We start from the raw sequence: 21,740 nt of genomic DNA on the forward strand, positions 1-21,740 counted from the left end.
CGGTGGTGGTAGGGGCGGGACTTATATGGGACTGTACCATTATGTTGGGTGGGGTTAAGTCCAGACAGAAGGTGGATTGATTTTAGGCCAAAGATAACCCGATTTAATTGTGTCTTTAGTATCAAGTCTTATTAAAGGCTGGTATAAATGGTAGGTCCCAAGGGCCTGAACTTCGCTCGACCCTGAGGATGAAGAAGAGTGAAGACTTCCGGTCCGCGGTGCGGGTGAGCAACGCCCCAGACCGATCCCCAGAGCGCAGGCGCCAAGGGGCAGGGGGCGGGGCTTAGCGGCTGAGACCTGGACTCGGCGCCCGGTCACCCGGAGCGCCGGACCTGGGACTTGCAGCGCGATACGCGTGGGTTTGGGTTCCCAGGGAGGTCAGGGACGACTTCCCGGAGGAGCGTTTAGTGGTGAGAAGGGTGACATGAGATCGTTCTTTCTCTTTGATTTGTCCTGCCACGTTGAGCACCGCAGTAACAGACCCAGGATATGGCGATGAACCTGCCGTCTCGGCGTCTCCCAGCGAGGAGTTAGACCTGGTCAGATCTTAGAAAAAAGTGAAAATATAAACTGTCTTGAGGGAGCTGCGAGGGGCCGGAGCTGGGCCGAAAGGCGCCCCCGATGAGCAGCGATATGAAAGGAGAGTGATACTCATTAAGGCGAGGGCTGGGAAGAGCGTTCCGGGCAGGAGCTGCTCATGCGAAAGAGCCATCTCCCTGAGAGCGCGCGCAGGTGCCAGCAAACGGCCTCCCTGCGCCCAGGGGAGCGCTCTGGACTGAGGACCTTGGTGCAGTGCCACTGCCTCGCGGGCCAACCCAGGGAGAGCAGACTGCGGGCAGTTTCAATTTGAATTTATGTTTGTTAGAATCTTCAGCCTGTGCAGAGTGGTAGGAGTGTAGGGATCTTAAAACAAAACTCGTGCTGCCTTTTCACAACTACTGTCATTGCCAAGTTCAAAAGTGGAGGAGGGTGATTCGGAATTGTCTTCCCGGGGATGCTGTATTTTGGTGCAAAATTGGGTGACTACAGTCTTCGGTGAGGGATACAAATGGAATTCATGTGTTTCCTCTGCAGAGAGTAGGCGGTGCCACTTGAGTGTTGGTACCCTGCTGCTTGATGTAGAGTCAGTGTTTGCTAGAAGAACAAGAGTACCTGTCCAGAGCGCTTCTCCCACTGTTGGGAGTTGTGGAAAGAGCAAAGGTCTTAGAATCAGCTGCCACCAAGTTTCATTCCTGGCTGTGCCTTGTACTAGCTGGGTGACCCTGGGCAAGTTGCTTAATCTCTCTGAGCAAATGTTCCTTATTTATAAAGGGAAGTTTAATTTCTAAGTGCTGGCTTACTGTGAGGATTGTAGATAATGCAGGTAACACTCAGAATGTGGTCAATAAACATAGGCATAGCATGATTAATTCAATATCATAGTTTTTCTTCATTTTTATTTTCTATCCTGAAATTTTTGTGATCTTATAGTCTTAGAACAGAGAGTCATTATGGATTTCCTAATCCATAGCAGATTGCATACGTTTGGCAGTACCAGCACATTTCAGACAATTAGAATCTTGAATTTTGCTCTGGGGAGTTGGGGGAATTTGGGCCCCTCCCTCATGTTCCACATTTGTCAGTTAACAGACACTATTAAGATAGGAATCAAATCAGACTTTCGGAATTCTCAGTGCAGGCCAAAGGGTGACAACAGCTCTGCTGACCCAGCTTTGGTCTCCAGTGTCAGTGTCATTGGTGTGTTTTCCATGGTCTTCCGCTTCATCCCCTATAGTTCCTGGGGCAGGGGACTGCCCTGGAAAAATGGAAGGGAGAGAGTGGAACTGAAGACGAAAAGGCAATTAAATCACAGCACACACTGATGTTAAGACAGCCCCTCTCTTTCCCACAAACCAAAAAAGCTAATAACACCACCCAGAAGGAGGTGATGAATCACAGGTTTGTGAAAAGGAAACCCCTTTCCACTGAAATAAAGCAGCATGATCCATTCTGCAAGTGCAGGGTGTTCTGACTTCATGAGGTTATGTGCTCAGGTTCTGTCCAGAATTACCTTGAGAAATGACTAATCTTGAATACATGGAGCTCCATAAGTGGCTGGGAAGCTCTGCACCAGCCTCTGGCCCTGTCCAAGGCCTGGGCTCCCCATGGCCTTAGAACTGCCAAACGTTACAGGGGCAGGGGAGGTGGAGCACAGCATGAACTTGGCAGCCAGGCTCAGACCATGAGCCTCCAGTTCAATGTCTCATCTTCACCCCATTTCCCACCACCTAGTTTTTTCTGATTAATTCCAGATTTGGTTTTCACTAGAGGTTTTGATGGCCATTCTGTTGGACCTAACGGCGAGAGGCAGACGAGCACAAAGGATACATGTGGGAGCCCTTGAGTCAGCTCATGTGGCTCTAAGTCCCAGCTCAGACCCTTACTAACTATGTGACCAGCTAGGGAACAACTCTGACCCTGTTTCTTCCTTGGTAAAAGGGGACAGTAATAGTTCCTACCTTGGGGTTGTTTGGATAAAAACTTATAATAGACTTGAAAGAGTCTAGCATAGAAACTAGTTCAGCGTAGGCTGCTGTTCTGAAGCTGATTTGGGCCAATTCAGCCAAAAAAGAGGGTTTTAAGAGGATCAGAAGCTCTCAAGATTATTCAAAAGCTAGAGGTCAAGACTCAAGGCTTCCCAGGAATGACATCTCAGATTGATATGAAGAAACTGGCGCTGCTGCCACTGAGTCCCAACTGCTCCAATGTACAGTGTTGCCACTTCTACACCAGGAACTCAGCTTTGTGGGTGCTGTCACCACAGCTACCACATGAGAGAGAGCTCCCGTCCCTTCTTTGAGTCAAAATCTGGCACAAGTATCCCTGGGCCACACGCCTGGCCCTAGCTGCAGGGGAGGCTGCAAAAGTCACTTTCTAGAATCTCAGCTACTGTAAATGGAGGTTATGGCCCCTCATCCAGACTCACAAAGTAGGAGATCCCCTGAATATAGGAAGGGGTTCAGAGGCCACGCAGACAAGCCTGATAACAAGTGTCTAATACCCACAACAAAGAGATACCATCAACACAGGAAAATAAGAGGATGTTGGGTGATACCCTAAAGGCTTGTCACATCTCTGTCATTTTATACTTGGAAATCAAAATCTAAATACCAAGAGGCCTTCTGGTTACCTACACAATGTTTCCCCTCCTCAGTGTCAAAAGCCTGTGTTATTAGGTGTGATAATGTGCCAGTGATAAGTCACATATTGCAGCCTCCATGACAGGTAGGCATGGGTGGCTAGTGAGCAGAAGTCATTGGTTGGGGCTTCTGGGAAGTTCTGTAAAAGTGTCCTTCTGCTCTTCTCTCCTCCCCTCCTTTTTCCCCCTACTCAGAACACAAAAGCAATGGCTAGAGCTCCAGTAAACACCTTATGATAACGTAGCAACTGATATTGAAGCCATTTGCCAAGGATGGCAGAGCAAAATACAGAAAGCCTCTGAGTATCTGGTGACCTGTTGTCCCAGGCCTGGACCACCTAACACAATTCTTTATGTGCTGGGGAAAATCGTCTTATTTGAGCCATTGGTGCTTTGAGTAGCAGCTGAAGGTAATTCCTTACAGGTACCAGCTGTCTTCAGTGGCGTCACAGGTACTTGTCTCCTAGCAATCCAAGACGGCATCATCCTCGGGCACATAGGAAAATCCCAGGAATGCACTGGAGGCCCCGGAGCTGCTGGCCACAGTGTCGGGAGTGCAGCCAATGGACTTTGACACGGCTTCCTGGGTGAACTCTGGGTCAAAGTGTTTCAAGTCAGCAGGTCCTTCCTGTGAATAAATAAATGCCAATGACGAGAAGGGAACACTGGGGTCAGAGCTGCCAAAGGAACCCACAAACCCTGAAAGGGATGTTAGGCCTCCCCTCTGAGTGCCTTCTAGATACCCCTACTTAACTGTCACCTATGCATTTACATTAGTTATTTTTTCTGTTTTTTCAAATATGTTTTTATTGATTTCAGGGAGAGGGGGAGAGAGAGAGAAACATCAGATAGGCTGCCTCCTGCATACTCCTATTGGGGATTGAGCCCGCAACCCCGGCATGTGCCCTGACAGGGAATCAAACCGTGACCTTCTGGTTCATGAGTCAATGCTCAACCACTGAGCTACACTGGCTGGGCTACGTTAGTAATTTATTCCACAAGGTCCAATAACCACTTAACAATTCCTTTAACCCCCCTAGCACCCTCCCTGCCTGCTACACAATAACCCCAAGACAAGTCTAGTCAACATGTACTTACTGAATGCCTACCAGGCACTGTTCATAGCCCTGGGAATACAGGAGAACAAAATAGAGTGGGCCCTGCTTTCACAGAGCTTATATTATGCAGAGAGTAGGAGGATGAATAATTAGCACCTACACAAACGGATAATTTGGGGTGTTGATAGATCTTATTAAAAAATATAACTTAGGGTTATATAGTAGAGAGTGACTGGGCTGCTTTAGCTGTTTTGTGTGAGGGACATTATAAAAATGGTCACAAATTCTCCATCCCCACCCAGAGGTGGAGTCTCTTTCCCCATCCCTTTAATATGAGTTAGCCATGTGACTTCCTTAGGCCAATAGGATGTTACCAAATGGGATGCAATCAGAGGCTTGAAAAACACACACTGGGAGTTCTCTCTTGCTGCATTTGGAGCCCTAAAGGCCATGTGATCCAGCCCAGGCCATCGTGCTGGAGTCTGAGAGGCCTCATGAAGGAGAACCCAGTTTCCCCAGCTGCCAGCCAACTGCCAGTCATGTGAGTGAGGCAAGCCTAGATCATCAACTGCCAGCTGACCTGCTAGCTGGCTGCTAACATGAGAGAGCCCAGTAGAGTCAGCTGGCCTGGCCCAGGCCAAAGAAACTACCCAACCAGCCCATAGAATCAGAATGAAATTAAAAATTGTTTTAAGCCACATAGTTAGTGGGTGGCTTGTTGCGCAGCAAGCGCTAACCAATACAACCTCTCTGTGGAGGAGGCACAGTCTGTGGAGAAGACTGAGCCACCTGGGTTTTATGAAGTGAGCAAGCGAGCAAGTGAAAAGGTCTGTAGATCCACTCTAGCATGCAAGCCTTAGCCTGTAGAACCAAAGAGACCATGGCTCCCAGCTTCTCAAAAAGGCCACAGGACACAGTGGTACTAGCCTAGGACTTAGCATTCCAAGACCAAAATGTGAATCCTGGCCCTATTATGCTGTGTGCCCCTAGACAAGGCAGGTATTTTCTGTTTTCTTGTTTGTTAGTTTTTTAATGAACGAGGACATTTATGATAAAGAAACTTATTCAAGCCCAGGCCCTCATGGTTCAGTGTTTAGAGCATTGGCCACACACCAAAGGGTCGTGGGTCCAATTGCCAGTCAAGGGCACGTACCTCTGTTGAAGGCTCAATCCATGGCCTCGGTCAGGGCATGTATGGGAGGCAACCAATTCATGTGTCTCCCTCACATTGATATTTCTATATCTCTCTCTCCCTCTTACCCCCTTCTACTCTCTCTAAAAATGTCAATGGAGAAAATATCCTCAGGTGAGTATTAATTAAAAAACAAAAACTTACTCAAGGTCTCACAAGTGATAGGTGATAGAGCCAGGAATCCACCCCCACTATGCCTCACTCAAGTTCATGCATTGTATTATATTACCTCCCTGCCTAGTATTTTGCATATTATTCTCTCTCCAGGGTGTATGTTCAATATTATCCTCAGACTCTTTTTAAATGTCCCCAGATAAAGAAACTTTTCAGGTGCCTGGACTGAGCGTACCCTAAAAGACAACTGATGTCAAGAATCTGGTGCTCAAAGACACATTCACAAACAGGTAAATCGCCAAAGGAAAGATGTCAGTAGTGACATTGGCAGTGTTGAAGTGTGCCGACTGCTCAGATGAAGGAGATTTGACATTGCTTGACCCTTACAGGTGGCCAAGAGAACTCCAGTGTCCACCTCAAATGGGGTTCCTTTTTTTCATACTAGCACTGCTAATTAACATTTAAAAAATAACTACCTTCACTGTAAATCAAAGAAATAGAAATTAAAACAATGCTAGATGCCATTTTATACTTAACATATTTGCAAAGTTAAAAGCAACCTCACATGCTGCAGAGAGTAAGATGAGAATTCTCCCGCAGCCTCTACTGATCGGAAATAGATTGCCCTTCCTAACACACAGCGAGGCAGTATGAATCAAGAACCTATAAACATTCACAGTCTTTGACCTGGTCATTCCCCATCTGGAATCCATCACAAGGAAATAATCAGAATTCTGGACGATAGACACTTAAAGATGTTCATCAATACATTATGATAAATAAAAAGTTGTAATAACCTAATGTTCACCATTAGGAGCCTACTTGAATAAATTATATCATCAGCATAGGGTTGAAATAGTATGAGCTACTTAAAATGGTCCTTACAAAGTTTTATATGACTTGGGGAAATAATGGCATAGTATTTAGCAAAGAAAAGGGGGTATGGAGGAGAAATATATGTATGTATAAAATATTGAAAGGGCGAGGGCTACGCCCTCCATCTTGCCTCAGGGTAAGGGCTACGTCCTTTCTCCTCCCCTTACTCCAACCCCCCCTATAAAGCCCGTCTCTATGCGGGGGTTCCCTCTCTCAGCCACTTGGTTTGCTGTTGTGTCGGTGAGTCTGGTGGATGGGGAGCTCAAGCTAGCTTGAAATACAGATTCTTATGCTTTTGCATCGGATTGGCTGGCTCCCTGATGTGGTTTCTTGGGGATCTTGAAATCTGGGCATAACAAATATGACCTATGTAAACACACACACACACATAGAAAAACAACTGGAAGGAAACATGCCAGCTATGGTTTCTCTTGGGTAGTGAGCTAATAAGCCTTTTCTTCCTGCTGCTTTAAACTTCTCTGTTTTGCATACTTTCTACAATGACTACATGGCATTTTATTTACCAGGGGAAAAGCGAACCATGGGGAGAAAATGTCTTTACAGGGATTTTCCCCCTCTGGGTGTGCACATGACACAGAGCACTTTAAAAACTGCAAAGCCCTGTGCAATGAGAGTTACCGGTGCTACAAATAAAGGCGCAGAAGCATGGCTCATCACACAGAGCTGAACTGGCGGTCAGGACTTTTGGGTTCTAGACCAGTGTCTGCCTCTAACTTACTATGTGGCCTTGGACAAACCATGGAACCTCCTGGACCCTTGGTTTTTCCATCCGTAGAGAGTTGGCCAGATACCTTCCAAACTGCCCCCAGCCCTAGCAACGAGAGTCTGGAATGCGGTGACCTCTTACCACGTTTGGGTTGAAGGGTGGGGTCAGCCTCTTGTGGTACAAGTCATCCCAGTTTATGGGGCTGAAGAATACGTGGTTTTTGATCTCAGTCTGCAGAAAGAAGGTGCTGATCAGAAGCAGCCCTCTCCATGGGTTTTCCCTTCCTCACCCCACATGGCCCTGAGCTCCAACTCTATTGGCAGCTGGCTATCAAGCCCTAAAACCCTTGCAGAGAAAGTAACTTGTTGTCTGCCCTCCCCCCACCCAAAAAAAATTTAATAAGGGCAGAGACCCAGTCTATTGAATCCCTAGCATCTAGTTCCATGTCTGGCACATAGTAGGTGCTCAGTAAATATTGGTTGACTAGAACTAGACTGAAGGGAGTAATCAAGCAGCAGCAGCTGTGAATATCCAAATGAACGAATTAGCAGTGCTCGGTTTCACAGACAGCTGGATGCCTGTCACTGTGCTGAGCTGCCGCTGCAGGAAGGGCCAGGGCGCCTCTGGCAAGTCACCTACAAAGTCTGCTTTGGAGCCCAGCCGCTGCCTCTGGTCCTTGTGGAGAAGGGCTTGCAGGAGGTCACAGGCAGCCACCGTCCGGCCCACGGGGATCTGTAGTGGCTGGTGCAGAATGTTCTCATACATCTGGGAGATGTCTCGGCTGTAGAAGGGTGGCTGGAGAGAGAGGGAGAGAGCTGCAGGATCATCCATGTTCAAGTGGACACAGGTCTCAGAGAGACATGGAGCAAAGCTGGGTCACTGGAAGGGTTCAGCCAGACCACGTCTTGTACAATGGCTCACAGGGCAGACTGGAGAGGGACAGAGAGACCTGGGCTTCCAGCACAGTGGAGAGGGCTGCTGGGAAGGCTGAGGAGTCTCTCTTCATGGGTGTAAGGCTTGTGGGCCTCCTGGAGCATCCCCTATCCCAGCTCTCCAAATCTGGCTTGTGCACCAACTTTGCACTTTGCAGAGTTCATGCTCTACCCTTCATCATTTCATCCCAGCCTCACAACCACCCTTAGAGACAGGTAGTAATTGTTCAGATAAGAAGACAAGGCTCAAAGAGATTAAAGCCTGTGGCATAGCTAGGAAGAGAGCCAGGCCCCAACCATATCCAGAGCCCACCTTTCCTGATGCTCTTCCTCCCACCTCCTCTGCCAGCTCTTCCTTCTCCAGACTCCACGGAGCCTGCTCCTTCATATCCACGAAGCTGCCCAGAGTGAAGCCTGGCCTGGGGCGCCTGCACTGCCTCCATCCAAGCAGGCAGCCTAGGATCGGGTCCAGGGCTGGTCCCACAACCTACCAGCACTGAGACCTTTCTGGGCCTCAGTTTCCCTTTCCACTAATTAAACGAAGAACAATTCCATTTCCTGCAGCCGCCCTCCAAAGGCTGTTTTGAGGCACAAGAGGAGTAACATAAGAGACAGTGTATTATAAAGTGCTGAACTGACGGTATTGAAAAATCACATATAATCCTTGTAATATTCACTTTGGTGTCATTTTCTTTTTTATCCTCACCTGAGTACTTTTCCCATTAATTTTTTTTTTTTTTTTAGAGAGAATGGGAGGGAGGGAAGGAGGGAGACAGGAAGAGATGAAAAGAGGGGGGAGGAGAGAGAGAGAAAGGGAGAGGGAGAGAGAGAGAGAAACATCAGTGTGAGAGAGACACATCGATTGGTTGCCTCCGGAGTGAGGATCAAATCTGCAACCTAGGTATGTTCACTTGACCGGGAATCGAACTGAGACCCTTCGGTCCGCAGGCCGATGCTCTAACCATTAAGACAAACCGGCCAGGCTGGCATCATCTTTTTTAGCTTGGAGTGGCCTGTTCAGTTCCCTGAGGAGCCAGAGCAGGTGATGTAAGGGAGAGACCCACCCCCATCTCTCCCCAGAGCCAGATGTCCCTAGCAGACAGCTGCACCCCACTCACCAGGCCATGCAGCATCTCGTAGAGGACAGCGCCCAGACACCACCAGTCCACCGCCCGATCATAAGGCTCTTTACGAAGCACTTCTGGAGCCAAGTACTGTTGAGGGGAAACACACTTATCTGAAAGACCCTCAGCCTCAGTCTCCCCATCTGTAAACAAGGCACTTGGAGAAAAAGATCGTGGAAGAGATGACATGTTGGGGCCACATGTCTCCTACACGAGCCATATCCTCTGCTCCCTGCCCCTGGCAATGTCCAGGGAAAGGATGGCTGGGCTGTCGGGCTTTGGGAGGCCAGCTCTGTCCAGCAGACATCCTGCCACACACAAACACGGGCAATGGCTCCTGTTCAGAGGGGTCATCTGTCCATCGGCTACCCGAAAACCAAACTGAGAAGGCCCAGCTGAGATCTGAAACCCAGACTTTCAAGCATAGGGAGAAAAATGGAGCAGTTAATGTCCTGCCCCATGCCAGGTCCTACAGCCTCAGGCCCACAACCCCACCCAGACATCTGTCCAAGCAACTAGTGACCCTTCTGTCCGGAGTTTAAGGGAAGGTTTGAACCCCAGGGCTGCATAGAGGCCGTGGCTGGACAGACGCGTGAATTACTGCTGGGACACATACATTTTAACCCCCAGGCTCTTTGTGGCTGAAAGAGGGCAGAAGTAAAGTGCTTCCTTCACACTTGCAAGCCCTGATCTTAATTGTCAGGCTAGGCCCTCCTGTTGCACATGGAGGACCACAGCCACTGTCCACACATGGCTATCAAACATTTAAAGTGTGGCTGAGATGGCCCATCAGTGTAGAATACACACAGATTTCAAAAATTTAGAAAAAAAGAATAAAATACCTCAACAATTTTATATTGATGGTATGTTGAAATGACAATATTATATATATATATGGTTAATTTAAATATATTATTAAAATCAATTTCACTTGTTTGTTTTTTACTTTTCAAACATGGCTGCTGGAAATTTTTAATTGCCTATATGGTTTGCATTTCTGTTTCTATTTCTATTGGACATCACTGTGGCAGAGTCCTCAGCAGCTGGTGGGGGCCCAGCAGCCCCCAGAGCTGATGCCCCCATTATGCAGATGAGGAAACCAAGGCTGAGTGCACAAGCAGCTCAGGAGAAGTGCTTGGGTGGAAGGAGTGAGCCCCTTTAGCTGTCACCTGTCACCTCTAATCAGGAGCTGTGGCCTCAACCACCCAGCCTGCCTTCTCTTCGGAGTTTTAGCTCACCTCGGGGGTGCCACAGAATGTGGACGTGGTCTCCTCCGGCTCTACACCTTCCTTGCAGAGGCCAAAATCTGTCAGGACCACGTGTCCCTGCAGAGGAGGGAAGTCAGGGACAGGAGGGTGGTCTAAGATAATGGTATGGCCAGGCCTAACCCCAATGCCCAATGCCCACCCCCCAGGGCAGCACCTCTGGGGTCTGATGCCCCTACACAGGCTGAGGTTTTACTCAGCGACCCAGGGCTTCTGGACTAGGAGCTGCACAGGGGGCAAGGTGGGGAGATGGCATTCCACTGTCTGCCCAGCTCATCACAGACTCAGACCCATGCCCTGTTACACTGGCAGCTCTAGAATGTCCTGGCTGGAGAGGCCCGGTGGCAGAAGTCCCTTGACAGCGGGCTGGGGCCCAGAAAGCAGCCACACCTGTGCAGCTGGGCAGGTGGGTGGCTGGTGGAGGCCGTGGAGTGAGTGGACACTGGGGGACTCTGCCCAAATCTCCCCTTTGGGAGCTGTCATGCCCATCCCCCCACCCGTGCTGAGACACTGCCCTCAGCCAAAGTTATGCCCCTCCTAGGGGCAATCCCACCCAATGACTGACTGATGCAGGGGCACAAATGCCCAGCCTTCTTGCCTCAGTTTGGAACAGGTCCAAAGAGCCATTCCATCTGGGGTCGTCCCTGCCCTATAAGATCATCTGAGGCCTCACTTCCAACCACAAGGAGGAGGTGAGCTTCCTCCTCTGCCTATTCCTGCCTTTCACCCCCTTAAAGGGAGATCTCTTGAGAGTGGCCCCTGATAACCTGCACCCAATGCTTCATCTCAGGGTCTGTTTCCAGGGAACCCAATCTAAGACATGGAGGGACTACAAACTCCACAAGCCTCCACCTGGCCCCACCTCTGCCCTCTACAGACCTCCTGAATACACATGTGCACACCCACGTACGTATATACATGGTCTTGTGTGCACATGATGCACATATATACAGATGTACACATATATGGGTATGTGCACACATATATTTGAATGCATCTCTACACAATGCATGCACACCCATACACATACATGTGGGTACACAACATTCATGTGCAACCATGCACATACACACAGGTGCACACACACACAAACCTGGGAGTCCAAGAGAATGTTCTCTGGTTTCAGGTCCCTGCATAAAATGAGAAAAGCACGCTGTGACGGCTCAGCCACTGAGTGAGGACAGTTGGGGACCTGGGGGCCTGGCGGGAGGACTATTCATGGAGGCTCACGGAGGTGTCCAGGGGGGATGGGCACTTGATCCTAGAAAGGAGGAGGCTCTCACCCTACCCCCTGGGGGCATTTTCCTCAGACAGAGGACCAGTTCACTGGCATTTCATCAGGATTCAGGGGCCACACAACCCCTGAGCCACAGGCAGGCCTCACCTGTAGATGATGTTGAGGGAGTGCAGGTAGCCAATGGCACTGGCCACCTCGGCGGCGTAGAACCGGGCGCGGGGCTCCAGGAACCTGCGCTCCCGCTGCAGGTGGAAGAAGAGCTGGAGGAGGAGGACACTGTGAGAGGGTTTCCTGGGGGGCTCCAGCTGCTGGAGTGCAGGAGGGCAGCGGCCCAAGTCACCCCTCTCTGAACAGCAATGTACTCAGACAACAAAGGGCATGTCTGCCCGCACCCCATACAGCAGTTGTAGGTGTCCCTAGGGTCAGCAGGAGAGATTAATTCACATGGATTGAGCACCTACTATGTTCCAAGCTCCAAGCCAGAACCTTTCACATCTCTTATTTAATCCTAATGACCGTCTTCAAAGTATCAAATATGACGCTAGTTTCACCTAAGAGGAGTCTGGGATGGGTCAGAGCTGTCAGGTGACTTGCCAAGGTCACATAGCTTGCAATTGGCAGAGCTGGGATTTGAAACTGGGTGGTTCAAAGACAGGTTTTTCCTCCAACCCAGGTGAGAAGATTATCATGGCCAAGTCAAACTCAACCCAGGGTAGATCGGCCCGTGGGCCAATTGTTTTGGCGTGTTCTGCTAGCATGGAAAACCTTCCAACTCCATCAGGGGACTTAGGGAGGCAGGACAAAAACTTCCCTCTCCGCATCAGGCCAAAGGCATGAGGTCATAGAGCTTAAATCTGGGGTCACTGAGGGGGCCTCACTAAGAAAGCCAGGGTGAAGTCCAAGAAGGAACTCAGCTCATGCAGCTGTGCTGCTAGGTCACCAGGGGGCCTCAGGTCTCCATTTACCACAGTGACAGGCCACCCCCACCAGGGGCCTCTGTTGTAAACTGGGGCATTGCAAATCTTGACCACAGAGCTCCTGTAACATTGACCTTCCCAGGTGAGTCGGGCAGCTTTGCAGGGGGAAGTCAATACAGATCCACATTCCAGTCCTGGCTCTGCCAGGTTTGGGCTGGTGGCTTTGAGCAAGTGATTAGCTCCTGAGCCTCGTTTCCTCCCCTACAAAATGGGTCTGTTGTATGGATAATGTGAGAGCATTCCAGAACCTGGCACACAGGGGGTATGTGGGATGGACAGCTCCCAGCTAAGAGCTGGCCCAGGGGAGCCCCCTGCAGCCCCACCCACCTCTCCTCCATTGACATAGTCGAGCACAAAGTAGAGTTTCTCGGGGGTCTGGAAGGAGTAGCGCAGGCCCACGAGGAAGGGGTGCCGCACGTTCTTCAGAAGCACGTTGCGCTCCGCCATGATGTGGTTCTGCTGTGGGGTCACAGACAGGGGCCGTGTCACCGCCCACCGCTCGCTGGTGGGGCTCCCATGCCCTTCCTCAGACACCCCCTGTGGCTTCTTATTGCCAGGCCCGGCTCCTTGCCTAGTATTCAGGGGTCTGCGTGGTCAGTCTCATCCCCAGTCAGTTCACATGGGTGCAGCTCCAGCCCCCAGACCAAGAATATATGATTACTGCATCCTTTGCTTGTGCTATTTCCTTTGCCTGGGCACCCTCTTTTCAGACCATAGAACCCTACCTTCAAGGCCAGCTGCAAGGCCACTTCCCTCAGGAAGACCCCCCTTACCCACCCTCATTATGTCCTTATTAACGTTAATTCCCTCTCCTGGGTGCTCTGATTTTATATCCAACCCTCTATGGGCCTGCTCTCTCCAACTGGGGTTGGAGTTACCAGTAAAGAGACTTTAATCAGCTAAAGCATCTGGAACTCCAGGATGGCTATGGCTGGGAGGGCCTTTGAAGAGTAGGAGGTGTGACCCCACTCTGCACAGATGGGGTGGCAGGCACCCAGGCAGGGCAAGGATTGTCCACTGTGAGGCCCAGATTTCATCAGAGGGAGGCACAGGGCTGGGACTGGCTCCTCCTGCAGCCTGTGGCTGATGTGGTTGGCCTGCCTTCCTCGAGAATGATAAGCATCCTGGCACCAGCTGGCCCCCTGCTCAGACCCCCTCTGCACCCAGCCCATGGACCCTTCACAGTTGGGACCCATCTGGGGAAGCCCCCCAAGCCTGGGAGTCGAGGAAGAGAAGAGGAGATGCTTATGCCTGAGCTCGGGTACCTCTTTATGCTTTAAGATGAACTTTTTCTGCAGCACCTTCACTGCGTAGAACATCCCGTCAGACTTGCGCTTGGCCAAGAGGACCTGGACGGAAGCAGAAATGCAAGGTCCCGCAGGTGACCACTCCTCTGATGGCCCCAGCGCCCGCCCTGCATCCTTGGACCTGCAGGTTGTGAGCTCCCTCTTTGCACATGCAGGTGATAGGCACGGAGTAGAGGAGGCTGGAGAAGGGGAGACCTAGGCTTCCCACCTTCACCATGTTACTCACCTTCCCATAGTTGCCTTTGCCAATGACTTTGAGGAAGTCGAAGTCCGTGGGCCGGGCACTGGGGGAAGAGGGAAGAACACGGTCAGCATTTGCAAGATTGTGAAACTCCATCCTGAGATCAAGTCCAGACTTCTTTTTCACTTTGAAGGTGGGGAATACAGGGAGCTTTCCTACAGCCCAGCCTCCTCACCACTGAAGAATAACATGTCCTCCCAGCCAAGAGGGGCTTGTAAGACTGGCCCTGCACCTGGGGATCTCACGATCAGGTAAACAGCAGGTAAGGTGGGGAGAAACCCAGACACAACTGCATAGAGGTGAGGGAGCCAGCTCAAAGCCTGAGAAGGGCCTGAAGGGCAGGGAGCTGCTAATAATGCAGACTTTGGGGCGCATTCCAGGCCCAGGACTCAGCATGGGCAGAGGCTGGGAATTCGTGGGGGGGTAAAGCTGGGAGGTGGTCCGGGGCCCAGGTCACAGAGGGTCTTGAAGGTAGACCAGAGAGCTTGGATTTTACTCCCAAGGCTAGGGGAGCCCGGCCTGAGGGGAGCCAGGGAGGAAAGTTGCCTTAGAGACCAGAACTCACTTTGGGTTGGCTGAAGGCCCCAGGTTGATGTTCCCATTGGCCCTTGAAGGCTAAAGACATTTACAGAAAGAAGAGATTAATATCAACAGGTTCCTACTCCTTGGCTCCCTATTCTCTGGGCCCCAGGCCCTGATCCATTCTACTAGGCCCCTTCCTTCCTTCCTTCCTTCCTTCCTTCCTTCCTTCCTTCCTTCCTTCCTTCTTTCTACCGTCCTCTCCACCCCACTCCCCCATCCACCATCTCATCTGCTTCTCACAACCACCTTGGGAAGCTGCTGTCATGCCAGTTGTGCGGGTGAGAAAACTGAGGCCCAGAGAGCGCTGTCCAGGGACTTACTACAGGCTGTTCCTCGGGCCAATCCCATGATTTTTCCACCCCATTTACTTCGTGAAGCCTTTGCCCAAGTCTCTTCTCTGTTTATCCTGCAAATGGCTCACTTCTGTGAGCTCAGAGTGACCCCTGTCGACCCCCCTGGTCCTGTCTGGGATGACCCACCTTCCCAGCGGGTGCTGGCATAGATTTCTGAGCCATGTAAGGAAGTGAGCCCCCTGCTGGTGGGCAGGGGAACCAAGACCCACTCACCTGTGGACTGGAAGTCCCCGCCGGGCTGGCACTAGAGTCCATTCTGTAACAGTGATAGGGTGGGTGCTGGGGGCACAAGGAGGAGCAGGCATGAGAGAGCTGATTGGGGAGTTAGCTTCACCTGTCTAGAGCTTCAAGCACCGCTGCTCTCACCACCCCTCCCCAACCCCGTCCATGCACCTGCCACAGCCTGAGCTTTAGCGGCAACCCCTGCCTGGGACAGGAAAGGATACCCACTGGACCCAGCCTCTCCAATCAAACATCTCAGGAGGGAAGGAAGAAGAATGGTCAGGATGGCTCCTCCCAGGCTGAGTCTTTTTCAAGGACAGCCAAGGTAGCAAGATCCCTGTGAGTCAGGGCAGCTCCAGAAGTCCAGGATGGCTAGGCCTGGGGGGACTCTGGCAGAACATAAAAGTTTGCACCCCTCCCCCCATTTCACAGATGGGAAGCCTGAGGCCTAGAAAGGGACTTGCTATGATTGCACAGCTTGTGAGGGGCAGGCTGGGCTCCCCAGGTTCCCATACAAGCATGTTGTAACCCTGAATTCCTGTAGAGAGCCCCTGAAAGGGCGCTGCCCTGGGGGCCTTGGACTGACGCCATGGAGAGTCCCCAGACTGGCCAGTGTCTAGTTGAGATTAAACAGATCAGCTGGTCTAGGCCCAGGGAAAGGAGGGAGCACCGTGTCTTCCCTGCCCCACCCTGCAGGCTGGAGGAGGCTAGCATATCTAGGCCCTGACTCAGGATGTCCAGGGCCCCACAGCCCCACCCCTGGGTGGAAGGCCAAGGCCAAGAGCTGATAGCTCATCTGACATCCCAGTTGCTTGCGGGAACTGCTGGGTACTGTGCATCCCAAGACCACAGCCTTGGTTCTTTGTGGGGCCCGGGCTGCAGCCTGGCCTCTCTCGGTAGACACTGCCCATCCTTGCAAGGGGGCACCTGGCACCCCCCCCATGGCCTTCTTGGGAGCTGAGAAAATGACCACGGGGGAAGGGAGGGCGTCCCCCAGCTCTGTGGAGCCCTGAGAAAGCGAGCTGCAGAACTGCCCATAGGGAGCACAGCCTGTGCCCCAGGCCTACGCTCCTGTGATGCTGCCACACCCTCTCCTGCATGGCCCTGGCCTCCCCGGACCCACATACCTGCACCGGCCTGAGGAGAGGCCTTTGAGAGAACCAGCAGTTGGAGCCGGAGGATGGGCAATGGACAACACAGCCTCTCTCTGTTCTCCCAACAAGGGCTGAAGTGTCTGTGCCTGGCGCCGGCCTGGCCCCAACTCGGAACTCCCGGCAGCATCAGCACCGAGGGGACCGTTGATGTCATGCAGGACCCAGCAGAGCTAAAGATGGGATGGGAAACCTCTGTTCCCTGGGGACATCGGCTCCCCCTGGGGGTGGGCAACAGCTGCAGGAGAGCCCTGGAGACTCCGGGCTTGTTAGAACATGTGGGTGTGGGTCAGCATGTGTGTGTGCGTGTGCAAGTGTTTCACGTATAGATGTGCTTCAGCCTGTGTGTCTTCTGGGGTGTCTGTGTGTCCCTGTATGGCAAAGAATTGTGTCAGTGTGTGAGTCCATGCAGATGGCTGCCTGTGCTCTGTTATGAATGTGTGGCATGGTGACCTTGTCTGTATAATTTTTCTGTGTGTCTGTGCAACTCTGACTGTATGCTCTCAGTGTGCATGTGTGTGCGCCTCTGTGCAGTGAGTCAACGTGTCAGTGTGTATCTATGTGTTAATGTGCTTGTGTGTATGCATGTGAGTCATGTGTGGGTGTCTACATGTGTGAGTCTGCAGATGAGTATAGGTATCTATTGATACATGTGCATGACAGTGTAACCACATGTGTGTATGTAGGTTATTGTATGTCTGCATTCACATTGGTGCATGTTGGTAAATCTCGTGTGTGTGTGTGTAGGTGCCTGTCTGTAAGATATGCTCCCTGTGGTATACCCAGGCCTAATGTAAACCATCTGAGACTGAAGATGAGGTCCCAGGACCTACACCATGGCAGCTGAGAGCCCTTCACGCCTCCCCAAGAACCTGAGAGGAACCTGGAGCCCAGGTGTCTGGCTCATCCAGCTGGCTTTGGTCTTTGAATGCCAAGTCCTTGGCCACTGGGGCCTTTCCCTGCTGGCCCCTCCAGGACTCTGGCCTGCAGTCCCAGGATAGGGCTGGTTGGCCCACTGCTCTGCGACTATGTAAGAGGCAGGAACATGGTCTCAGCCAGCACTTGGCTCATGAAGTTCTTGTTCCCTGGTGTGGTAATTAGGTACTCATGGGTCTCTCCTCTCCCCCAGAGCTCATGAGGGATGTTCTAGGGAACGCAGGAGTTGACATGGCCTGACACAGCCCCTGTTCTTCTGGAACTCTCTGTGTGGCTGCCACATGCCACACCCAGACCTTTGCAATTCACCACAGTGGAGGAATTTATGGAGCTGGGGCCAAGGGGGTTGGTCAGGGGGGGACCTGAGCCTAGTGGCCCCAGGGATTCTCTGCAGGCTCTGAGAGCAGGGCACTGGAGGTGTCAGCCAAGGAAACCCGAGTGAACGACATCAGAGCCTCCCATCTTCCAACAAAATAGAAATGTTGAACCAATACACAGATGGGCAGGGTGTCATGTTGGCAAAACACGTAGCAGAACAAGGACATTTCTTTTCAATAACAAGCCCCTGATTGGCCCTCCAGTCAGCAGCACTGTTTAGAACAGGGAAGCGATGGCAGTGATAGTAATAACCTAAATGTTCCACCGCAAGGCGCTTCGGAATATTGCTGGCTGTAATAGCTCCCTTTTGACCTCACATCCCCATCCAGGTGCTGTCCATTTCGCTGTTCCCCTTTTCAGTTCAACTCCTTGAAAGAACTGTGTGGACTCAGCCTCCATTCCTTTTTCTGTTCTCTCTTGAACCCATCACAAAGAAGCTGTCACCCCAATACGGCACCGAAACAGTGATGGATCCTCCGTCCTCCTCTCGCTCAGCTTCTCGGGAGGATCTGACACACCCACTCCTCCCACTTGGCTTCAGGAGCTACTGGATGCCCGCCCACCTCACTGACTGCTCTTCCCCCACCTCTTCGGCTGGATTCGCCTCCTCTTTTTACCTTTAACACTGGCCTGTCCCAGGGCTCAGCCCTTGGACCTCTGTCTACACTTGTTCCTAGTTGAGCTCAAGCACTTTCATGGCTTTGAGTACCAAGTGTACTCAATAATTCCCAAATGTATCTCCCTGGTTCTGATTCTCTCCTGAATTCTGGATTGAAATAGCTAACGGCTTCCTCAACCCTTCACTGGTTAGATGTCCAGAGGCACCTCAGACTCAACACGTCCGAAACCAGTCTTGACTCACTTTCCTTCCACTCTTCCCTGGCACTACCACCTACTCAAAAGTTCAAGCCCGCAACTTGGAATTCATTCTAAAAAGCTGGCACCTTACCCCACCTCCACTCCTCCAAGAAATCCCACGAGGCTCAAACCTCTGACTGCAACCAGAAACCCACTGCTGCAACCACCTTGCATGGATCACTGCAATAGCTGCCCTACCGGTTCTCTATTTCTTTTCTTTTTTTAAGTTTTTTTTTAATTTTTAATTTTTGGTTGTTAATCCTCACCCGAGGATATTTTTCCATTGATTTTTAGGGAAAGTGGAAGAGAGAGGGAAAGACAGAGAGAAACATCGATGTGAGAGAAACACATCGATTGGTTGCCTCCTGTACCAGCCCTGACCAGGGCCCGGGCCGGGGAGGAACCCGCAACCAAGGTAAGTGCCCTTGACTGGAATTGAACCCAGGACCCTTTAGTCTACAGGCCAATGCTCTATCCATTGAGCCAAACCGGCTAGGGCTGATTCTCTATTTCTATCTTTACCCAGTACAAGCTCCCACCAAAAGCCAGAATGACTCTTTAACAATGTAAATCAGATCATGTGACTTTGTTGCTCAAAACTCCAGTGACTTCCCATCACTTGGAGGATCAAAATCCAAAGTCTTTACGCTGGTCTATGAGATTCCCCCACCCTGGCTTCTGCCTCCCTGCCTGCCCATCTCCACTGCTCTCCTCTCACAACACGCCAGCCTCTGGCTTTCTGGGCTGTTCCTCAGACACACAGCGTGTCCTCTGGCCTCCTGCCCCTCACACTTCCTCTGCCTAGAATGCTCATCTGCAGAGCTGCCTTCCGCTAACCTCACAGGGGTCTCTGCTCACGTGTGGCCTCTCAGGTCTCTTTTGATTCCTGGTGACCGCTTGTCCTGGCTTGTCTGGGACTTCCAGGTTCCCAGGATGTGGGACTTTCAGTGCTAAAACCAGTACAGCCCTGGGCAAACCAGTCCCGCTCACTCCCTCTGCACTTTCCTGCGCTATCTTTTACTTCGGAACACTTATCACTCTTTGACACCTTCACACGCAGTGTCTTGTTTGTTTTCTATCTCGAATGAGAACATTGGCTCCAGGAGGGCAAAGACTCTCTTGTTCACTGTGGATTGCAGCACCGAGAACGGGGCCTGGAAGGCAGTCGGTGCTCCTTACATATTTGACTAATGAATCAAGGAATGAATTGATAAGATAAATTACAGGACACATATAAAATGGAATATTACCCAACAGCAAACAAAACTGACATACAATTGCCGAAACCGGTTTGGCTCAGTGGATAGAGCGTCGGCCTGTGGACTGAAGGGTCCCAGGTTCGATTCCGGTCAAGGGCATGTACCTGGGTTGCGGGCACATCCCCAGTGGGAGATGTGCAGGAGGCAGCTGATCGATGTTTCTCTCCCATTGATGTTTCTAACTATCTCTCTCTCTCCCTTCCTCTCTGTAAAAAATCAATAAAAATATATTTAAAAAAAACTGACATACAAGCCTATGTGCATGGAAGCAGAAACATATATGTGCTACAGTGTCAAGCGAAACAAACAAACAAACCAGATTTCAAAATGGTAGGTGTACCAGGGGTACTGTCTTTGTACAGAACAAAAAGACAGGTGGGCACATGGACATTTGTGTAGAGCCACAGCCACAGAGAAAAGTCTGAGGGCCACGACCCAAGGTGACAGTGGGTTAGCTTATTTCTTATCCTGTAGCACTGTGCCAAGTCTCTAAGTCCTGGTGGGAACTTCGACATGCCCATTGCACACCCTCTCCTTCCCCCATCACCTTGACTGTGAACCCCACATCTGAGCAGCTCTCTGCTCCTAAGGCTTCGGGCTCCCTTCTCTGCTGCTTGACCTGACTTTGTTCCCACAACGCCATGGGTTAGGAACTATCATCGTCCCTGTTTGAAGGAGGAGGACGCTGAGGCTCGGGGAGGTGAAGTGACTTGATCAGGCCACATAGCTAGTAGGTGATGTAACTGAGACGTGAACCCAGGCAGTCTGACTCCAAGGCCTGGAATTTCAGGAAGGAGTTAGGAATTTAGAAAAGGGAGGCATGAAGTTAGTGGGAAGGAAGTGAGAATGTACATTAGTTAGTTAGGAAGGAAGACAACTAGGTGGCTGAGAGGTAGAGAGAGAGTGGAGAGGGAAGGAGGCAAAGGAGGGAAGGATAGGGGGAAAGGAGTTAAGAAAAAAAAAATAGGAAAGAAGGAAGCAAGGGAGGGAGGGCGAGGAGAGTTAGGAAGAAAAGAGGGAATTAGGAAGAAGGGTGTTAGGAAGGAAAGTAGGTAGGTAGTTAGGAAGGAAGTTGGCTAGGTAACTAGTTAGTCGGTTTGGCAGACCAGCAGGCTGGGAGGCAGGTGTCCTGCCCACAGCTGAGCCTCTCACCTGAAAATGCTGGGTCCCAGCTCAGGTCCTGGGGAGCAGCCCCGAGCACAGCTCTGCCCTCCCGTCTCTCTGCATGGTCCCCCAATCCTGAATTGCCGGAAGAACCTTCCCAGTCAGGGGTGACCTGTCATCCACTCACTCAAACTACGAACCAGCTCAAGTTCAACCTCCCAGCTAGGCCAGCTGAGAGCTGGCCACAGGGCTCTGTTACTAATTAACCACGGGCCCTGAATCACCATGCTGGCTGCACCCAGTGGCTCCTCAAAGGCCCTGCCCTGGGGAACCTCTGAACTTTTAAAAGCTACTGCACAACTTGTGTGACCTTGGGCAGGCGACTTCAGCTCCCTGAGCCTCACTCGAATTGGTGGTGATGGTGTGTATCCGGCCTCACGGAGGGTCTCTGAAGTCCCTCTCAACACTGTCCCAGTTCTGGTGTCTGAAATCTCCCCCTCCCCTCCCCTCCCAAGTTCAGCGCATATGCTGACTCTCCCACACAGCCTTCCCTGGCTCCATCAGCTGAATCATGTTTCCTTTTAGAGCCTGGGGAGCTGACCACCCAAAAGGCTTGTTGCACACAACTCTCCCCTCCGCCAGTCCCTGATAGGACGACCAGCCTGTGTA

General features: G+C 51.2%; 1 protein-coding gene across 3 annotated transcripts; it reads right to left on the reverse strand.

The window, feature by feature from the left end:
• Window positions 1–1,409: 1,409 nt before the first annotated feature.
• SGK2 (serum/glucocorticoid regulated kinase 2) lies at window positions 1,410–21,272 on the reverse strand. 3 transcript variants are annotated; one of them, XM_070420918.1, is made up of 14 exons: window positions 21,120–21,272; window positions 15,377–15,442; window positions 14,794–14,843; window positions 14,214–14,271; window positions 13,946–14,029; window positions 13,008–13,139; window positions 11,851–11,963; window positions 11,560–11,596; window positions 10,440–10,526; window positions 9,196–9,291; window positions 7,785–7,940; window positions 7,287–7,376; window positions 3,601–3,806; window positions 1,410–1,795 (listed from the first exon to the last, which is right to left on the reverse strand). In XM_070420918.1, exons 2-13 carry the CDS (start codon window positions 15,416–15,418, stop codon window positions 3,642–3,644), a joined length of 1,110 nt encoding a protein of 369 aa, XP_070277019.1. In that variant the 5' UTR covers window positions 15,419–15,442; window positions 21,120–21,272; the 3' UTR covers window positions 1,410–1,795; window positions 3,601–3,641. The 3 variants fall into 3 exon arrangements, with proteins under 3 accessions (XP_070277019.1, XP_070277021.1, XP_070277020.1); XM_070420920.1 differs by lacking the exon at window positions 21,120–21,272 and adding an exon at window positions 16,513–16,664; XM_070420919.1 differs by lacking the exon at window positions 21,120–21,272 and adding an exon at window positions 16,513–16,593 and having other exon boundaries at window positions 13,008–13,136.
• Window positions 21,273–21,740: the final 468 nt, after the last annotated feature.

This window comes from Myotis yumanensis, unplaced genomic scaffold, assembly GCF_028538775.1.
Source record: "Myotis yumanensis isolate MYYU_CA2020_CCGP unplaced genomic scaffold, mMyoYum1.0.hap1 SCAF_7, whole genome shotgun sequence".
In the NCBI taxonomy this organism is placed as follows: domain Eukaryota; kingdom Metazoa; phylum Chordata; class Mammalia; order Chiroptera; family Vespertilionidae; genus Myotis; species Myotis yumanensis.